Source organism: Cololabis saira, chromosome 19 (assembly GCF_033807715.1).
Source record: "Cololabis saira isolate AMF1-May2022 chromosome 19, fColSai1.1, whole genome shotgun sequence".
NCBI classification, from domain to species: Eukaryota; Metazoa; Chordata; class Actinopteri; order Beloniformes; family Belonidae; genus Cololabis; species Cololabis saira.
In genome coordinates, this window is record NC_084605.1 from 27364688 (window position 1) to 27381826 (window position 17139).

General features: G+C 41.4%; 2 protein-coding genes across 2 annotated transcripts; one reads left to right on the top strand and one right to left on the bottom strand.

The window, feature by feature from the left end:
* The first annotated feature begins 607 nt into the window (after nucleotides 1-607).
* Nucleotides 608-4262, top strand: dlx4b (distal-less homeobox 4b). Its single transcript, XM_061707974.1, has 3 exons — nucleotides 608-1199; nucleotides 1922-2118; nucleotides 3573-4262. The coding sequence occupies exons 1-3, from the start codon at nucleotides 896-898 to the stop codon at nucleotides 3825-3827; spliced, it is 756 nt and encodes a 251-aa protein (XP_061563958.1). The 5' UTR covers nucleotides 608-895; the 3' UTR covers nucleotides 3828-4262.
* Nucleotides 4263-9498: 5236 nt separating this feature from the next.
* dlx3b (distal-less homeobox 3b) lies at nucleotides 9499-12208 on the bottom strand. Its single transcript, XM_061707707.1, has 3 exons — nucleotides 11697-12208; nucleotides 10732-10916; nucleotides 9499-10456 (listed from the first exon to the last, which is right to left on the bottom strand). Exons 1-3 carry the CDS (start codon nucleotides 12037-12039, stop codon nucleotides 10142-10144), a joined length of 843 nt encoding a protein of 280 aa, XP_061563691.1. The 5' UTR covers nucleotides 12040-12208; the 3' UTR covers nucleotides 9499-10141.
* Nucleotides 12209-17139: the final 4931 nt, after the last annotated feature.

Consider the following 17139-nt stretch of genomic DNA (forward strand, 5'->3'; position numbering starts at 1 on the left):
TATCCTTTTTTTCTCTCTGTTTTAAGTAAAGACGGGAATTCATATCTACTATAGTTACCTCATAAGTTTTCATAGGGGCTTGTAAAAAATCTAAAGATTTTATTTCTTTCATCGAGTAAAGATTTTCTCTTCACGCAACATCACTTGATGTATTGAAATGTACTGGTAGCAATAAACCTCTCTGGGCATTAAGACTGGGCGTATATTGTTAATATATTTGCTTAATAACTGCAATACGTTATAGATTAAACGTATTTGAGCGAAAACGAAGTTGATAAGCTCCATTTCAACTATTAAAAAAAATATAAATCCATCAAATGTATCTTTTTCTTTGGCAGTCTTCATTTGCCATTAACTTTTCGATACATAGGCAGAGATTTTGTGCAGTTCTTCCATGTGAATTATCTAATATTTTATTTAAAAAGTAGATGCATTACTGAGTGCAGGTTTATGGAGGTAGGTTCTGAATGTACCTGGCCACTTCATATTTATTCGCTAGTCTCTCGGAGGAGGTGCCTGGTATAGCTGCAGAGCTGCGTCCCGTTTAATGGAGTTAATGGTGGAGCTCCGGTGACAGGCGGCCGCCGAACACCAATCAGAGCGCGGCTTGATGGGAACCAGTGCGTTTGACGCTCTGCAGGCTGCAGCTCTTTGAAGAAGCATGTCAGTTCCCCTCTTCGTGTAAACAGGGTTACATCTCGCTTTTTTATTCGATTTTACTTCCTTAATATCTGAGAACATGATAACCACACACCGCCGCGAGGTTTTTCTTCCCCGACGGCGCGTCGGATCATAGCGTGGACCTGCTCCAAAACTTTTTTCTCTCGCCGCCCGACCAGAACTCATGAATCCTTCTTCAGAGCGACGGCTTTATGGACTTGTGTATTAGCTAATAATGTCTGTGGGTTTCATGCCTGACAGTCTGAGTGGCTCCGACCCTTCCAAATCGGCCTTTCTCGAGTTTGGCCACGGGCATCCTGCGCACCAGCAGCACTCCCCGGGACTCTCGCACATCTACCCCGTGCACGGGCTGCACGCTGCCGGACACTCGCAGCACGAAAGTCCGTTTTCTGGAAACACGTCCTACGGCCGCTCTTTGGGATACTCATACCCGGCCGCGGTGAACCATCACCCGCAGTACATGCCCTACCAGCACGGCGGCGGCAGCAGTCTGTCCACCGGCAGGTTAGAACACACAGGTACGTCATTAGAATGTCATGATTTACTTCTTTCACAAGAACAAGATAGCTTGTCTTCACATCAAAGATGTCTAATAACCAAAGGTGTAAAAAAGCACGGATGTGGGTGCGCACATTCTCCCTCGATCAGATTTGAAAGAAGCGAGCTTTTGTGCCGTGAAATACTGTAGGCTGTGGTAAAAGAATATGGTGCCATTAATTTTACTGATCATTATTTTAGTTTTTTTTACTGGCATTTATACCTCGTGCATCCTGGGTCTAAATACCTTGTTTACAGCTGTTGTAAATTAACAAAGATTTCGGATAACAGCAAACCTTATAGGTGCCCGTGTTTACGTGACTTCTATTGATCCCGTGAAAACGCCTCTGAGGTCGTTTGTTAAAATGTGAAGGTTTTCGTGATTCTGTGGGCACTTGTTACACTTGTTAGTCTCAATTAATCAATAACAGAAACAGGCCAGGAGGTTAATGACTTGTGTTAGGATGTGGGGCCTTGGTGTTACTGTGATGCAGGCCATTCAGGTTTAGTTTCCAGATATATTTGTTCCTGTTTTAAAGAAATTTGACAAAATTACACCACTCATCGGCGCTCTCGTGGATGTGAAGGGTTTATAGTCCCTTCAAATGTGATTTTAATTGTCTCTCTTGCAGCTTAAAGATGAAAGGCCAATCAACCAGCTTTTTGCACTGACACCGTGTCTGTTTTCTGTTCCTTCTTCAAGATCGTGACAAATCCACGGTGATTGAGAACAGAGAAATCCGACTAGTAAATGGCAAGGGGAAGAAAATCCGGAAGCCTCGGACCATCTACTCCAGTCTGCAGCTGCAGGCTCTGCACCAGCGCTTCCAGCAGACCCAGTACCTGGCCCTGCCGGAGCGCGCCGACCTGGCGGCCAAACTGGGGCTCACGCAGACCCAGGTGGGCCTTCAGATCCCCCACAGCCACGAGTGATCAGCAAACTCTCAGGCTGCAGGAACCGCTGCGTAGTGTGTAGTGTGTAAAGAGGTTCAGCTTGTATGATAGTTTACATTCAAATGATGTCACAACATATAATAACAATAATAATAATAATAATAATAATAATAATAATAATAATAATAATAATAATAATAATAATAATAATAATAATAATAATAATAATAATAATGATAATAATAATAATAACAACAATAATAACAATAAAAATAATAATAATAACAATAATAATAATAATAATAATAAAACAATAAGTTTAAGATGTTGTTGCGCTCTCCTGCAGCCGAAAACAACCCTGGTGTTCGCAGCATTAATCAGGGATCACGGAGCTTTTGCGCATCAGATGATGAGCAAACCTGTTACTCAATCCTTTAATGCAGGTTTTATTTACCAAGCTTAGTTTCGTGGCTGTGCTGCTTTTGTCAGTGGCGGCCCTTGGAGAGGTCCTTCTGAACACAACATGTCCGCAGCAGTCTCCCAACTAAATAATGAAGAGAAAAATTCAACATTTACGGGCCTGGAAATGATACGCCAAGCCATCATACATCACTTGTATTGATTTATTTATTTATGGGTTTCATATGTTACTGTTTTGTTCTCTGGTACTTTTTGGGTGTGAATCTCAGGTGCACGCGCATGGATTATATGGAGAAACGCGTGCACGTTTCTTTCCCACGCGAAATGATGGGCCCGCGGGCACGCGCGTTTCGTGAAAGCGCAGTGCCAACCAGCCACCCGGAGGGCTGCGTGAGTCTTTTGGAAAACTCCACGCAAAAAAAACTGATGAAGTGGGCAGACTTTCAGAACAGGAGATAATCAGTGTAATGAATCATTTCCGTCACCTGAGCTGTCTCTTGCACACCTCTCTTAATACCTGAGCAGCTATCAAAGTTACTGTCTTTAAGCAGTTGGCTTTTTTTACTCGTTGTAACAGGCTCTTTGATCACGTTTATTAATTTTCATACCACTTTACTTTTTGGAAGAAAAAAAAAAGTAATAATAAATGACAGCTCAATTTGAGACGCATTGATTTCACGACCGCAGCGCTTCGGGCCTGTTTTTGATTCATAACTATCTCGGTCTCGGTTTTTTTTGCTGTCATGGGTTTAGAAAACAACGAATGGCAAAGCTCGGGTTTAGTGGCTTACAAGAGTCACACGAGTGTGAGGTTTATCCTGGGCCTGAGATTTACCCTCCAAAAAAACAAAACAAGAAAAGACGCTTTTTGGGATTTTTTTTTCTTTTTATTGTCCTCGCATACATGCCAGTTATAATGGAAAGTATTTTGAGTTTTATTGGGAGAAAAGTGCTAATAAAAAGCCCTTGATAGTAATAATTCCCACATTGCTTACCACAGTGACAAATGTGTGTCTTTTTCTTTTTTTCTCCCATTTTAGGTTAAAATATGGTTTCAGAATAAGCGCTCTAAGTATAAGAAGATCATGAAGCATGGCAGCGGCTCAGAAGGGGAACATCTCCACAGCAGCAGCTCCATCTCTCCCTGCTCACCCGCCTTGCCCCAGCTGTGGGAGGTCTCCATCGCCAGCAAAGGAGCCCCAATGCACCCAAATAACTACATGAACAGTTTTGGTCACTGGTATCCGAACCACCACCCTCACCAGGACGCCATGCCAAGACCTCAGATGATGTGATTGGATTGTTTTCGGTGGCCATCAGGCCGCCCGAATCACATTGCTGACTCGGATGAACTGGTTTCTCGCGAGGCCTCCTCTGAACTCTGTTAGATGCGTGTTCAATAGACTGTCTTTTGCGTGCGTTTTGAATTCAGATTTAATTGCAAAGTCCAACCAGGTACCAGATTTTTATTTTTTTTTTAAGGTTTGCTTTTTCCACTGCAGCTCCTGTTGCAGGAAATCGCATCACTGAATATGGACTTGTGTGTGAGGCTAAACAACGTCTTCATAGACAAACATTTGAAAATATATAGTGTGCATGGATTTATTTTACTATGGAAAGTCTCGGCTGCAACGTGGAACTGATGCATGGATAACAAGTTAATATCAGGCCTGTTCTAAGTATTTTCCAATATGTCTGGTTTGGTTGCCGCTTTATAAGAGAACTTTAAATGTTGAATCATTCAAAATGCGTGTTCTTTTTCTTTTCCTTACATCCTTAAAAACATTGCTTAGCCTAACGAGTGAGTGAGGCTCAGAGAAAAGCCTGTAAAGGATTCCATGATCCCCGGATTTATTAGTTACTGCATTATTCACCATAACAGCTCCCCTTAAACATAGGGGGAAAAAGCCTGGAATCTTTGTCACTTCACATTTCTGCAGAGACATCGAGGTCGAAACTGCAGCTCTTTTTGAAACAATTTTTGTCAAAACGCAGGAGATCGATGCGTGTGCATATCACGTTATCTTTAAATACAGTTTAATCCTCCTTAAAGAAGACAGACGGCTCCGGCTTGCTGAAATAAAAGGACCCAATGGTATCTTTACTCGCGGGGGTTGAATTTAGAGAGACTTACGCATGCGAAAAAGTGTAATAAAGATACACCAACGGGATTTAAGGCCAGCCGAGTTACGGTTTGATTTAAATTATTATTACAAGTGGAATAGTTTTTTTCTTTTTACAATCTATCTCTTTTCATCAAACAGAGACTTGCGTCCACGAAGGGGCCATCATGTGTAAACCCACTTAAACTCCGCTGTCATAATGAAATGATAGATGGATGTGTCGTCTCTCTGATAAACTGAGCCTGATTTATGCGCTGATTTCTAATTCTGGTGCTTATGCTGCTTAATCACAGAGGAATGGGTATTTATTTCTTTGCAAACATTTTGCGCAATTTGGGCTGATGCTCTTGATTAAATGGAGAGCTGGTTCCTGATTAATGAAGCTGAAAAGTGCGTTAAAAAAACATCAAGTGACTTTCTTTTATCTCTTTCATTCATCACCCTCCTCTTTAGGCTGCCTGGCACACATTAGAAAACGTTTGTGTGATGTCACACTCAGGGGTTACAAAAATAACAATTCATATACAGGCTGAGTTCCCAGAGATAGAGCTCTAATATTAGTAAAAAAAAGGACTAAAGTAAATATTAGTAAAAAATAAACAAATAAATCGATTCACAGTATACAGGAGTCTTGCCTTTAACCATCTCGGATGACTAAAAAAGAAAAATGAAAAATGATTCATCATTAAAAAGGCACTTTTCCATCAAAACTCATGCAGTTGAAATTCAAGATTCAGCTTAGTATTTAATTACAGGTGAGCCACCTTATATTTAAACTGAAAAATACATTCAAATGCTGTACTCATGCTGCTGTTCTCACCAGAACACTCGGCCATTCAGTCCACGGTCAGCCTTACCCAGTCGGAGAAGTGTAGCCTTGTTCAGCAGCTCTGAAGCCTTCACTGGTGTTTCTGGGAAGAACAAAGCCGCACCAGAGCCCTGTGTTTTCACCCCTCCGAGCTGATTTTCTCACATAACGACAACTACTGTGTTACATTAACATCTCCCTCTTTATATATACATACACCCTCATGCCCTCTTCATCGGTCCTGATGATTATGTGCCTTGTTAAACATGTGGGCCCGGGGAAAGAAGAGGCGAGCATTGCTGAACCAAGTGACGGGGCATCAGGGAAAATTATAGGCAATTTCACATCTCCAGATTAGAATAATAGCTTGTGGAGTTGGACAGAGAAGAGTAGGACCTTTCAAACGTGTACCAATTATCACACAGGCAGATTGAAGGGAAAGTGAAAAGCCTCCCTGTGTCAGAGACAAGCTAAGAGGTGGGGATGGAAGGCTGGAAGAGGGGTTGGAGGGCAATGACAAAGGCAAGTCTGACTGTATCGATGATTTAGATGGTTGGGGTTATCAGATGTGAGGTGTGTGATGGGACTTAATTGCAGGATAGCAATAAGAGGGAAATAACTTGTTATTAAATCACAGCTTCTATGGGTGAATGGGAAAGAAGGTCTGTAGGGTGATTATTGTTATTAACTCTAGGGATCTGACATTTTGGGTAATTGTGAGCAGCTTCCCTGTTAAAAGAGGGTGAATACATGATTTTGTATAAAAGAGGGCTTCACTTATTTGAGGGCATGATGTACAAACTTCTCTGGCAGACAGGAATTCAAATGAACCCACACAAACACCCACATGCATCAAGATGAGATTTGGAAATACTGAATTCAACTTAGCTTAGCACATTAGAAACACAAAAATGCAGGAAAAACCCACATCTGGGTGGCAACGCTTAGGTCAAAGCAAGCTGTTGCTGTTCATCAAGCCTTTTCAGGTTGTGATGAAGCATCAGCGCAAGGCCCAGCCCGGACCTGCCCTGGCCTGGGCCAAGGTCGGCCAGGGTTCATGAGTCCACAGCTGTCAAGAATGCCTTTCTCCCTTCATTTCATCTAAGTTTACAGAAAAAGACGAAGAGCGTGAGTGATCCTAATGCAGCCGAGGCCGGGCCCAGCCCTGGACTGCCTGTCGGACAGCTGCCGGAGGTCTTTCCATGGATGCATTTCTGTCCCCGACCTCGTCCTCAACCCATATCTGCACCCCAGAGACAAGCGCTGACACCACACACTTGGCTGTTGCAGGGGAGAAGAAGGATGATAGGGGCCACAGGAGCCATGAGCACCAACTCTATTTAGGGTGATGTTGCACCGTGCAGGATCACATTCAAGTTCAACAGTTCACCCTCCCACTTGCAAGGCTACTTACACTTGTAAATGTTTGGAGATGACATATATATGGACATGTCTGAGGGCCCACACACACATGCACAGATTGTTTAGCAATTGCATGTTTGTCTTCAGCACAAATGTTTCCCCTGATAGTCACAGCAGAGGGCCACACATGCTGAGGGGGGCACTGGAGGGAGCTTGCATGTCCTTGTGATGTCTTTTTATTGATATTAAAAGGCAATAGTAATCATGCTGCACTTGTCAAATCAGCACAGAGTACTGACATGATGACTGATGCCATTGACAACTGGTGTTGAGTTCAGGGACACAGAACAAGGCAGACATTAAGGAAATAGGATTAGGATACTGTTTCTAGCTAATTCTGAGAGAATGTGCTTGAAATGTGTTCGAGGTAATTACATCAGAGAAGTCAGAAAATCTATACTATAAACGTTTGATGTAAATGTGAGAAAATAGCATGTGAAAAATGTTTCACTTTAGACCAATAATAGATTTGACTTTTCTTTGGAGTTGACTAAAGTAGAAAACTGATAATACGCAGTCCATGCAAATATGTGCATTCATTTTAATTGCTGTGAATAGCAAATATTAGTTTTACTCACATATGTGAGTATTGATTTGATTATTTAAAATGTTTTTAAATAGGGAAAAAAATTTGAATCCTAGTCCTCAAATCTATATGCAACTTAATTCATTTTAATAACCATGATGACCATCTTTTTCATTATAAACTAAATTATTCTATATCTTATTTTCCCACTGCAGCCATTGTTTCCTATTGTAAGTGTTAAAACCCTTTGGTGTGACTTGTGCTTCAAAGTTGAACTTAAGATGAAGGACATGTTTTAACGATTATCAAGGATATACAGGAACGCTATTTGGCACTTTGCAAAGATTCTGGCTGACCAGTGAGCGTAAAAAGCAGCCGAACGTCCTGGCGTTGAGCATCAACAACATGTCATTTCCGGATATTTCTCGTTTGTGCAATTCGGGGTATCAGAAAGGCTCCATGACGTACGTCATTTAGTATAAATAAGACATACTGCTAATACTAATCTAATTCAAGGAAACCTAAACTCCTGGGACACACTGGTGGAGCTCTTGTGTAACGTTGACACAACTCGGCCATAAAGTTTCACAGCGCAACACCTCCACTGCTGAGCGCATACCAATGCAATTACCAAAAGCAGTAGAAGAGGCTATGAAAGCAGCAACGCCGTGGGTGCATTTTCTCTCACCATGTAACGCCGCCTTGGTGGTCTAGCATGTGGACGAGATCCCATTAGCAGTTTCTCCATCATCTAAATTATTTTCAGAATTAATATTGAGTGCGTTACCAAACCTCCACAAGCTGCTAGAGGGCCGCTGAGTTTCTTTCTTTTCTTTTTTTTCAATCTTGACATTTTCATTGTTTCTTTCATAACACTCATTATGGGAGCTATCAATCTCCCACCTATCAACTTAATAATATCCGTATAGTTTTTCATGCGCGATGCGCCATGAGATCCCTCACCTGAGAAATCCATGCTGGTGTATTTCTCACCATGAACTGTTGAGTTTGCTCAAACTGCAAAATACAAAAGTCAAAATCAGTTTTTCTCTTTTTATTTCGGCGTGGTTCATGAAACTCACGCGGAAATCTGTTGTCCGAAGTAAAACGCACAGAGAAAGCGTGTTTTTCGTGCTTTCAATATTTGGCGCAGTGGCATTCCGTCCTGTTGCGCGTGCGTGCACGTGCACAGCCGAATCCCTCCTCTGCAAGCGCACTTGGTGACCCCCACCACTCCCTACCCCACCCGCCTCTTCCTCCCAGAGCTCTTATCTGGCAAAAGAAGTGTAATAAAAGCGGCTGACTCCAGCGTGTCTGCGTGAGAGCGCGCCGCCAGCAGCCGTCTGTTCCTTCTGATATCAAAAAAACTGGCTGTGAGCTTCACGAAAACAAACAAAAACAACAACAGAAAAGCGCAGCAAAGACAAATGCGTCATTAATCTTCAATTTTCCCATGCTTCAATCCCGTTCAGGATCACATTTATCTTAATCCATCAGAGAAAAGCCAGGCAAATAACCACACATTCACACTTTGCGGTGATTTAGATTCACAAATCAACCTAACGTGCATGATTTTCAACCGTGTAAGGAAAGTCACGCAAGTGGTGAGAACATGCAAACGACACCCATAGGCCCCAACCCCGGACTCGGACCAGGAACTTTCCAGTATAAGGTAACAGTGCTAACCAAGTCTATAATTATTATTATTATTATCATTATTGATAATAATAATAATAATAATAATAATAATAATAATAATAATAATAATAATAATAATAATAATAATAATAATAATAATAATAATAATAATAATAATAATAATAATAATAAAGACATAGTGAATGAGCTATATCTCGGACAGTGGGTTAGTGTTTTTAAAGTATGGCCCGCAATGAAAACAGTAGCTTTATGTAAAATATGGAAAAATGGAAAAAAGGCCCCCCAAAAACAAAATGCCTTTCTTCGTGGTTCAGAAGTCACCTAAACTATTTGTTTGACTTAACATTTATATTTTCTCGTTGAGGCGAGACTCCGGAATGTCCCTACAATAACAAGTTAGAAAAGCGCTTGACACACATGTAGACTAATTAACACCTTTATTCATTTGACAGGAAGGCAACAGGTTGACTAATTACATGAATATAAAAATGGTCTTGAAAGCACCACAGTGCAGTCTCAAACAAATACGATCATAGTGGTTCTGGATATAAACACGTATTTACAACCTTCGACATTTTTTGTACAATTCATATAAATATGACCTGAGTTTTTTTATTTTTTATGGAAAAAAACGTTCTCTACAAACCCACATGCATGATTTGATTGCAGCATGGATCATTCGCAGTTTTCTTATTTATCAGTTTTGTGTTTAGGCTACGTGTGAAAAAAAGAAAAACTTTGCATATTCATTTACAAAAGGGGTTAAGTAGCTATTCATAAAACAGAAGCGATAAATAATAATAATTAAAAAATAAAAACACGCAGGATGTCCGTTAAATATGCTGCCAAAAGTGATTAGAAATCCCTTATGTGCTTTGTGAATGGAAAACCCAGCAATGAAACGTTGTCGATCATCCAAAACCAGAAATAAATGTTTCATTTCAGGCCTGCTCCGGGTCCGGTCGACATGCTCTGCAGAGTCATTGTGGAGAGACCTCGGTTGGAAAAAACAAAAAACAAAAAAAAAAAACAAAAAAAAACTGAAGCAACCAATCTGCTTTTGAGTCCGTGTTAATAAACTGCTCCCACGCTTTGCTGCGGAACTTGGTGGTGCACGGTGCCCGGGTGCTGTAGGTGTGATCCCTGCTGGTACCAGTGGTTGTTATAATCCTCCAGGTAGGGCGGCGACGAGCTGTGCGTCGGTTGCGGCGCCTGAGGCCGGCTGATCGCGCTGTTTTGGGGGGTGCTGTTGTCCCAGACTGCGGGGGAGGGAGGGGAGTTGCAGGCCATGGAGTCGCTGGCGTTGGGACTGTGCTCCAAGGGAACCTCGCCGTTTTTGTACAACTTCTTAAACTTGGATCTCCGGTTCTGGAACCAGATCTTGACCTGGGAAGATAATAAAGATATTTCAGTAAAATACAAATATATAGGTACATTTTAATACCAAATTAACCGAATAAGTATATTTACTTTAATGTTTTTAAATGATTATCTCTATAATTATTCTACTTTATTTCAGCCGTTGACATGCATAAACTATTGTGCGTAATTGCGCGTCAGTCAGTAGATAACTGGCCCATTAATGGCAGCATTAGGTTCACTTGACAGTAGAGAATTGCTCAGGCAGAGCATATCTCGTGTTGCAGCGGATCCCAGCCTACCTGAGTCTGGGTGAGGCCGAGCTGAGCCGCCAGCTCGGCTCTCTCGGGCAGCGCCAGGTACTGTGCCTTCTGGAAGCGCCGCTGCAGCGCAGCGAGCTGGTAGCTGGAGTAGATCGTCCTCGGCTTGCGGATCTTTTTTGGCTTTCCGTTCACCATGCGGACCTCGGGCTCGGGCTCTTCTTTTACTGGGAAAATAAATAAATTACTAAATAACGATTGCAAAATCAAGCAGCAAATACAACTGAGCACTGAGCATAACTTTTAAGTGTTACATCTGAAGTGAACCAGTTAGTGCATCTGATAAAAATGGAAATTATGTCGGGGTAGAAATATTCCAAATCTTTTTGTAAAGTTTTCTTTTTTTTATCACAATCAAGTGGACAAAAATCTCAAAAGTTCAAAACTAAAGTCGGATAGCCTGAATGTGTAACATATAGAAACCAGAATAGATCACAACTGAACCATTGGAATTAAGAGTTTAATTTTCAAAAAGGTAAATGATAATCCTATTTACGATTTTACAGCAGTGATAAGACCATGAAAATTAATGGAGTGATTAATGGTTTCTCTATCTATAAAGTCATCAAGGCTTTATGGGCAGCTGTTAAGGACTGGCTCATTCTTCAGCAGCGGGCAGTTACAGCATGACATTACGAGCCGTGGACAAAGCTGCTTTTAATACACAAGAAATCAAACTACAAGAGAAAATAATAGGTTATAGATCCTACATTTTAGTCACAGCTTTTTTTCTGTTCCGTATCTCAAACTTAGATCTCATAAAAGATTTCAAACAATCTCAGTCCAGATTCCAGATTGAAGTTACTGCAGGCAAAATATGCGCAATAAGAGCCTTATCAGCTCCAAGCAGCGTCCTGGACTCGGTGGAGAGATGAGTCCACCTTTGGTGTATAGATACAGGGGGCGAAGTCAACACAAGGCATACGTGTTGTGATGTGAACATTTACCTGAGCCGGGAGGCGAGGCCTGCAGGTGATCTCTGTTGTAATGTCCGTACTGTCTGTAGCTGTTCGTGTAGGGGTATTCGGATTTGGTGGCGTACGCTCCGGCGGCCCCCATTCCGTTCAGATTAAACTGGTGGTGGTACGAGTTCATGGGCTGTCCGTAGGGCTGGCTCTGGTAATATTCGTGGTGGCCGTGGCCCGTCTGTCCGTTGTAGTAGCCCATGTCCGTCACGGACGACTCGGGGAGAGTGGGGGAGTCCTTGGAGGTCGGGTGGCAACTCATAGATCCGGGGAGATCGGTCAAAATGCTCGCGATCTTCTTGTCATAGGTCTGCCCGGCGCTCATGTTGAAGGCAGCCCTCCCGAGGAAAAGAAAGTCCACAGCCGTCGTTGCCGTGGAGAGTGTGAGGTGGGGGGAAAACTCGCGACAGGGGTCTGGTAGTGTGCGCGCTCTGCAGGGACGCACTGCACGGCTGCGAGCCTATAGTCCTCTGAAAGTCATCCAGCTGCTGAAACTTGGTTGTGGCATTGCTCAGCTCCTGTGGCACAGAGTTATAGAGAGCTGGGCTGGATGCTGCCTTCTCATTGGCTGCGCTCCCTCTCCCCCCCCTCCTCCACACACACACACACACACACACTATTTTTTTCTCTTCTTTCTTTTTGCTCTCAGAGCCTTGTTAAAACCCAACCTTCAACCAGTAGCGTTTGTGTCCCCAGTCCCCTCTTTGCCTGAACCTTTTTCCTTTTTTTCCCTCTCTCATCAAAATTTACATTTACCAGTTCGCACGTGAACACGCAGGTACTGCAATCACTGTTTGTAAAGCCTGATTTATGGTTCCGCGTTAAACCGACGCAGAGCCCAACGGCGTAGGATCTGCGTTTGTGTAACGCGGAACCATAAATCAGCCTTTAGTGGGGGGTGTCAGCCCTACTTCATTTCATCCACTCATCCTCCGCGTTGCAACACCGCACAAGTCGACATCTTTTCTTAAGACTAATCCTGCAGCCAGACCGTCTCCTTAACGTTTTTATGCAATGTTTTCTTAACCATTGCCTAGAGATCACACTTTATTCAGCCCATTGAAAGGCTGCCAGCCGGCCTCCCACGGATTGCTTTTGTCATTTAAAGGTGCTTTGCGGACAGTGAACTTTATGTAAAAGTGATGGGAGAGATAGGTAAAAGACTCGCTCAACTGATAGTGCCTGCGGGTGAATTCCTCTTTTCTGTCCGTGTGTGTGCGTGCGTTCGTGTATATGCAAATACAGGCAACACTGGTGATGGGAAAGAAGTGAACTGTCCCACAGCAGACAATGGTACAGACAAAGGAGTTTGCATTATGTTTGTACTCAAAATAGATTTTTTTTCTAGACAACATGGACAAATAAATACATATTTTGCGCAGAATCTAGAAAGATTAAGCATTTTTCCAATCTTATTTGCCCTTCTTTTGTTGATTGCACGGTGCACAGCGACCCCTTGCTGCCTTTTTTGGAAGTATAGTTTATTTTATTGCAATAAAGATGGAGCTTCACGCAATTTAAGATGTAGGCTACTGGGTTTTACAGATCGGTGGGTCATGTAATGGGCATCAGCTAATGTTTTACTTTCACTTTTGTATGATTTTGAGGGGCTTCTGGTAAGTTATACCACCAGGTCCTGCTCAGGCCTTCATGTCTGATACAATACCGACCTCTTTTGGAAAGGACCGAAAGCGCTGTTTGATCATTTAAAGTGCCAGCTCTTGCAATTCAAATGGTGATTTGAGAAAAGTTCAGTATGTTGTTGGTGTTTAATTAAAAATGTTTTCACTTCTATATGAAAACAACGTTTAGCCTTGATGGACTACTATCAGCCATGTAGCATCAGAATTACAAATAATTAGATGAATACATGAGCACATTTACCCAAATAAATTCACATCACATTTTTTGCTATTTGTAGCCACCAAATTTAAGCTTCTATTCCCACTGTATTATGGTGATAGTATGTATTAAAATGTAGCCTACTTATATAAATAAATAAATATATATAAATAAATAGAGTTTAATATATATGAATATATAAATAAAATTAGGAGATTATAATATAATGTATTTTTAGTAAAGTTTTAATGCAACAAAAAAAAATCCATCTGAATTTCTCAGCTCATTTGAAACTGTGTTTAACAGATACAAATAGGGTACAAGGGAAGTTATTTTCAAGTTTTCATGGACTAATTTTATAGCTTCTACAAAATAAGAACAAGCCTATAATTTGATGTTAGCAATAACGTTTAAAAGAGGTTGGAAGACAATCATAGTTACTGATGTGTTGAAACCTTTCTTTGAATGACATTCTCTTATTGTTTAACAACTGAAGATAATAATAGTTGTTTTTCATGGGAAACTTGTGTTTCTTGTGTTGTGTTTCTTCTGCCCTCTGGCATTGTCTTGCTGAAATAACCAGGGGCATCCCGGAAACACAAATCACCTTCACGGTGAAAAGTCTCTCCAAAATTCCAATCCCTGCCTCTGCATCAATAGTACCTTCACGGTGTTGGGCTTTACTTTAGTTTTGCTGTGTTTCTTCTTTCTATAACTCTGCTCTGTTTGGTCATTTCCTGTTTAGGGAGGTTACTTTACTGTTCTTGTAAGAAGTTTTAGTTTTCCCGATTTGTCTGTTTGACCTGTCCTCTGTTCAATCACTTTCTCAATGCTCTGCACTCTCTTTTGCTGCCTTGAGTTTTTCTTGCTGAGACTCTGTGGATCTGTCCACATGATTGTGTACTGTAGATGCAGAAGGAGCTACTTTTTACAGAATATATACGTTTAAATGTAGTTTTTTTATTGTATTTATTGAACTGATCAATGAGTTTCTGACACACTTCGATTGGACTTGTAGTGGTGAGCCACAACCCATCGTTGACTTTGGAAGGACTGACTCTTTAGTGATGCTACTTTCAATTCAATTCAATTCAATTTTATTTATATAGTGTCTAATACAACAAAAGTTGTCTCTAGACGCTTTCCAGAGACCCAGAACATGACCCCCGAGCAATTATTACATAAACAATGGCAGGTAAAAACTCCCATAGTGGGAGAAAAATCTTAAGCCAAACAGTGGCAAGGAAAAACTCCCCTTTAGGGATTATAAGGGGGGACCCTGACTGCCAGACTGGGGTGGACGGGGACATCAACAGCACAGCAGGCAGGTGGAAGCAGCAACGGGATGACCGGGGGGGTGGGGACCGCAGGCAAGCACGCAGCTCCCGAAGCTCCGGCCCAATCAGCAAGCCCCAGGTTAGGTGCAGGGTCGGGGAAAGGTTGAGAAGGGGCAGGGCCAGGGAGAGGAGTCTTGAGGGACAAATCTCTCCCTCGCCTGACCGGGCCGTTACCCTGCCCCTCTCACTCCCACGCTGCAGGTTCCGGTGTTGTGCATTCAGAGATGCTCTTGGCCACCGGCAGAGGATGCTGCACCATGTACAAAAGAGAAAAAAGAGGAGAAAAAGGGGGGGCCAGCACAAGAAACTGCAATGCAGTCCTGGCTTCGTCACCATTTAACCACTTCATCTTCTGCTTTCACAATCTACCAGAAGGTTGATACTTATTAAATGTGACTTTTTTAATTTGCTTTTATCCAACAGTGAGCAACTTTGTTTCTCAGAAAGCCATATTATTCCCAGATATAGCAAGTTGCCACACAAGCTTTCACAAACTTGCCATCAAGTTTTTAGTTAACTGTTGCTGGTCTGTTACATATAAACTTTCTGCACAAATATTAATTTAGAAATCTTTTTTAGGGCTTTTTATTCTTTTTTACTTTATTGAAAAGGCCTGTGCTATACTTAGCATCTTTGTTGAAAACTGTGTTGGTGTTCTCTTTTAAAACAGCGATACTCACTTTACTATCAAACACACTGCCAGTAAATTGATACTTATGGCAAACACCACTGATTGATCAAGTGGAGTTTTGCCATCAGAGCTGCTGAAGTACTGCCAAGTCACTGCAGAGAAGGTTAATGAGGTTATAATAAAATAATGAATTCACAGAAAGAATCTCCTTTTTAAAATAAATGTTTGTGATGCAACATTTTCATTTAAAAAGGGCCTGGCTGAGCAGTTGACTGAAACGTACACTACCAGTCACTGAGCTGTGACTGCAGTGTGAATGCAATTAATGTGGTCAGTGAAGACACTGAAACAGGTTCCTTGGAAAATGTATCTGTTAAATGAAGATTTGAGTGAATTAAAAACTACAGATTTAAGCCTTTGCTGTACTTAAACTTCTCAATCTTTCATACAATACGGCAAGAACGTTGTATGGGTGCACACTTAAAACCATTTCTTTCCCTTAAGAATCTTTTTTTTATTTCATTTTTGTAATGTTTCATTTATATGGCTTTTGGAATTTGTTTTTTGTGCTGATTTCTTCAAATATTTAGCATTTGAGAATTCAAACTATGTCAGAAGGGATGTGAATAAAATGCAACCAAATTGAAAGAATCAGTTTCATTTTCGTGGTTTGAGGGCTTTCGCCAGTTTGGAGGGCAGCTTCTTCAGCAAAACTCGGACACCAGTTATTTTGTTGACCCTGCTGCAGCTGCACACATGCAACACTCGACAACATTCCCTCTCTGAGGAGGACGTACATGAGGAGACTCGCTGTAATCCCCAGATGTACAGTACAACAATAGAGAAAGCATGGAAAAGGAGTGACATTTCACAAAAAATAGCACAATTCCTTCTAGTCTGGAAAGATAAATGAGTTAAACAATACAAAAAGGCTCTCACCAAAGCTATAACTAATTATGCATGATTATTAGAAAAGAACAAGATCAAAGGCTTGTAGTGCTGTAGAGCCTTTATTGTTTTCTTTTATCTGTCATTAGTGACTTCATGTTTTTTAGTGATAAAAATCAGGACCTTCTAACCACCATTTCTGATTAAACCTTTAGGAAATGTCTCAGATGACTTCTGAAACCGCTTCACCTTGTGGAACATGTTACTAGGATTACAGGAAGTGCATCGGGCTGATTTAATCGTTAATAATGAGACAGATTCCGATTTGTTATTATAAATGAACAACACAGATGAAATGGCCATAAAGTTGTGCAGGGCATTGACATTTTTAACATTTTGCATTGTGATAGGTGACGAAGTGAGGACCCAAATGTATACAGGTACAATTGGAAAAAAATGAGGATGTCATGTTTGAATCTTGAGTGGTGTTTGACCACACAGAGAAGTCAAAGTCCATGCAAAACTGTGACGCCAAAAATAGGAACGAAACAGGCTCAAAACAGCTGGAAAGATTGACCCTGTGGCACTGTACAAATGTGATCTGGCAAAAAAACACTGAAACAAACTGAAAATGTTTCTATTTACATTTTTATCAATCTAATAATCACCAGTATTAAACTCAAACTATTTAAATTTGACCTCCACACTGCAAAGATGCAGATTCGCG

Bases quoted from the DNA above. Each gene is read 5' to 3' on its own strand.
- dlx4b (XM_061707974.1), top strand. From the start codon at position 896: ATGTCTGTGGGTTTCATGCCTGACAGTCTGAGTGGCTCCGACCCTTCC. The intron at 1,200-1,921 runs GTACGTCATTAG...TCCTTCTTCAAG, and splicing joins CGGCAGGTTAGAACACACAG to ATCGTGACAAATCCACGGTG. The intron at 2,119-3,572 runs GTGGGCCTTCAG...CTCCCATTTTAG, and splicing joins TGGGGCTCACGCAGACCCAG to GTTAAAATATGGTTTCAGAA.
- dlx3b (XM_061707707.1), bottom strand. From the start codon at position 12,039: ATGAGCGCCGGGCAGACCTATGACAAGAAGATCGCGAGCATTTTGACC. The intron at 10,917-11,696 runs GTAAATGTTCAC...TTATTTTCCCAG, and splicing joins GGCCTCGCCTCCCGGCTCAG to TAAAAGAAGAGCCCGAGCCC. The intron at 10,457-10,731 runs GTAGGCTGGGAT...TTATCTTCCCAG, and splicing joins TCGGCCTCACCCAGACTCAG to GTCAAGATCTGGTTCCAGAA.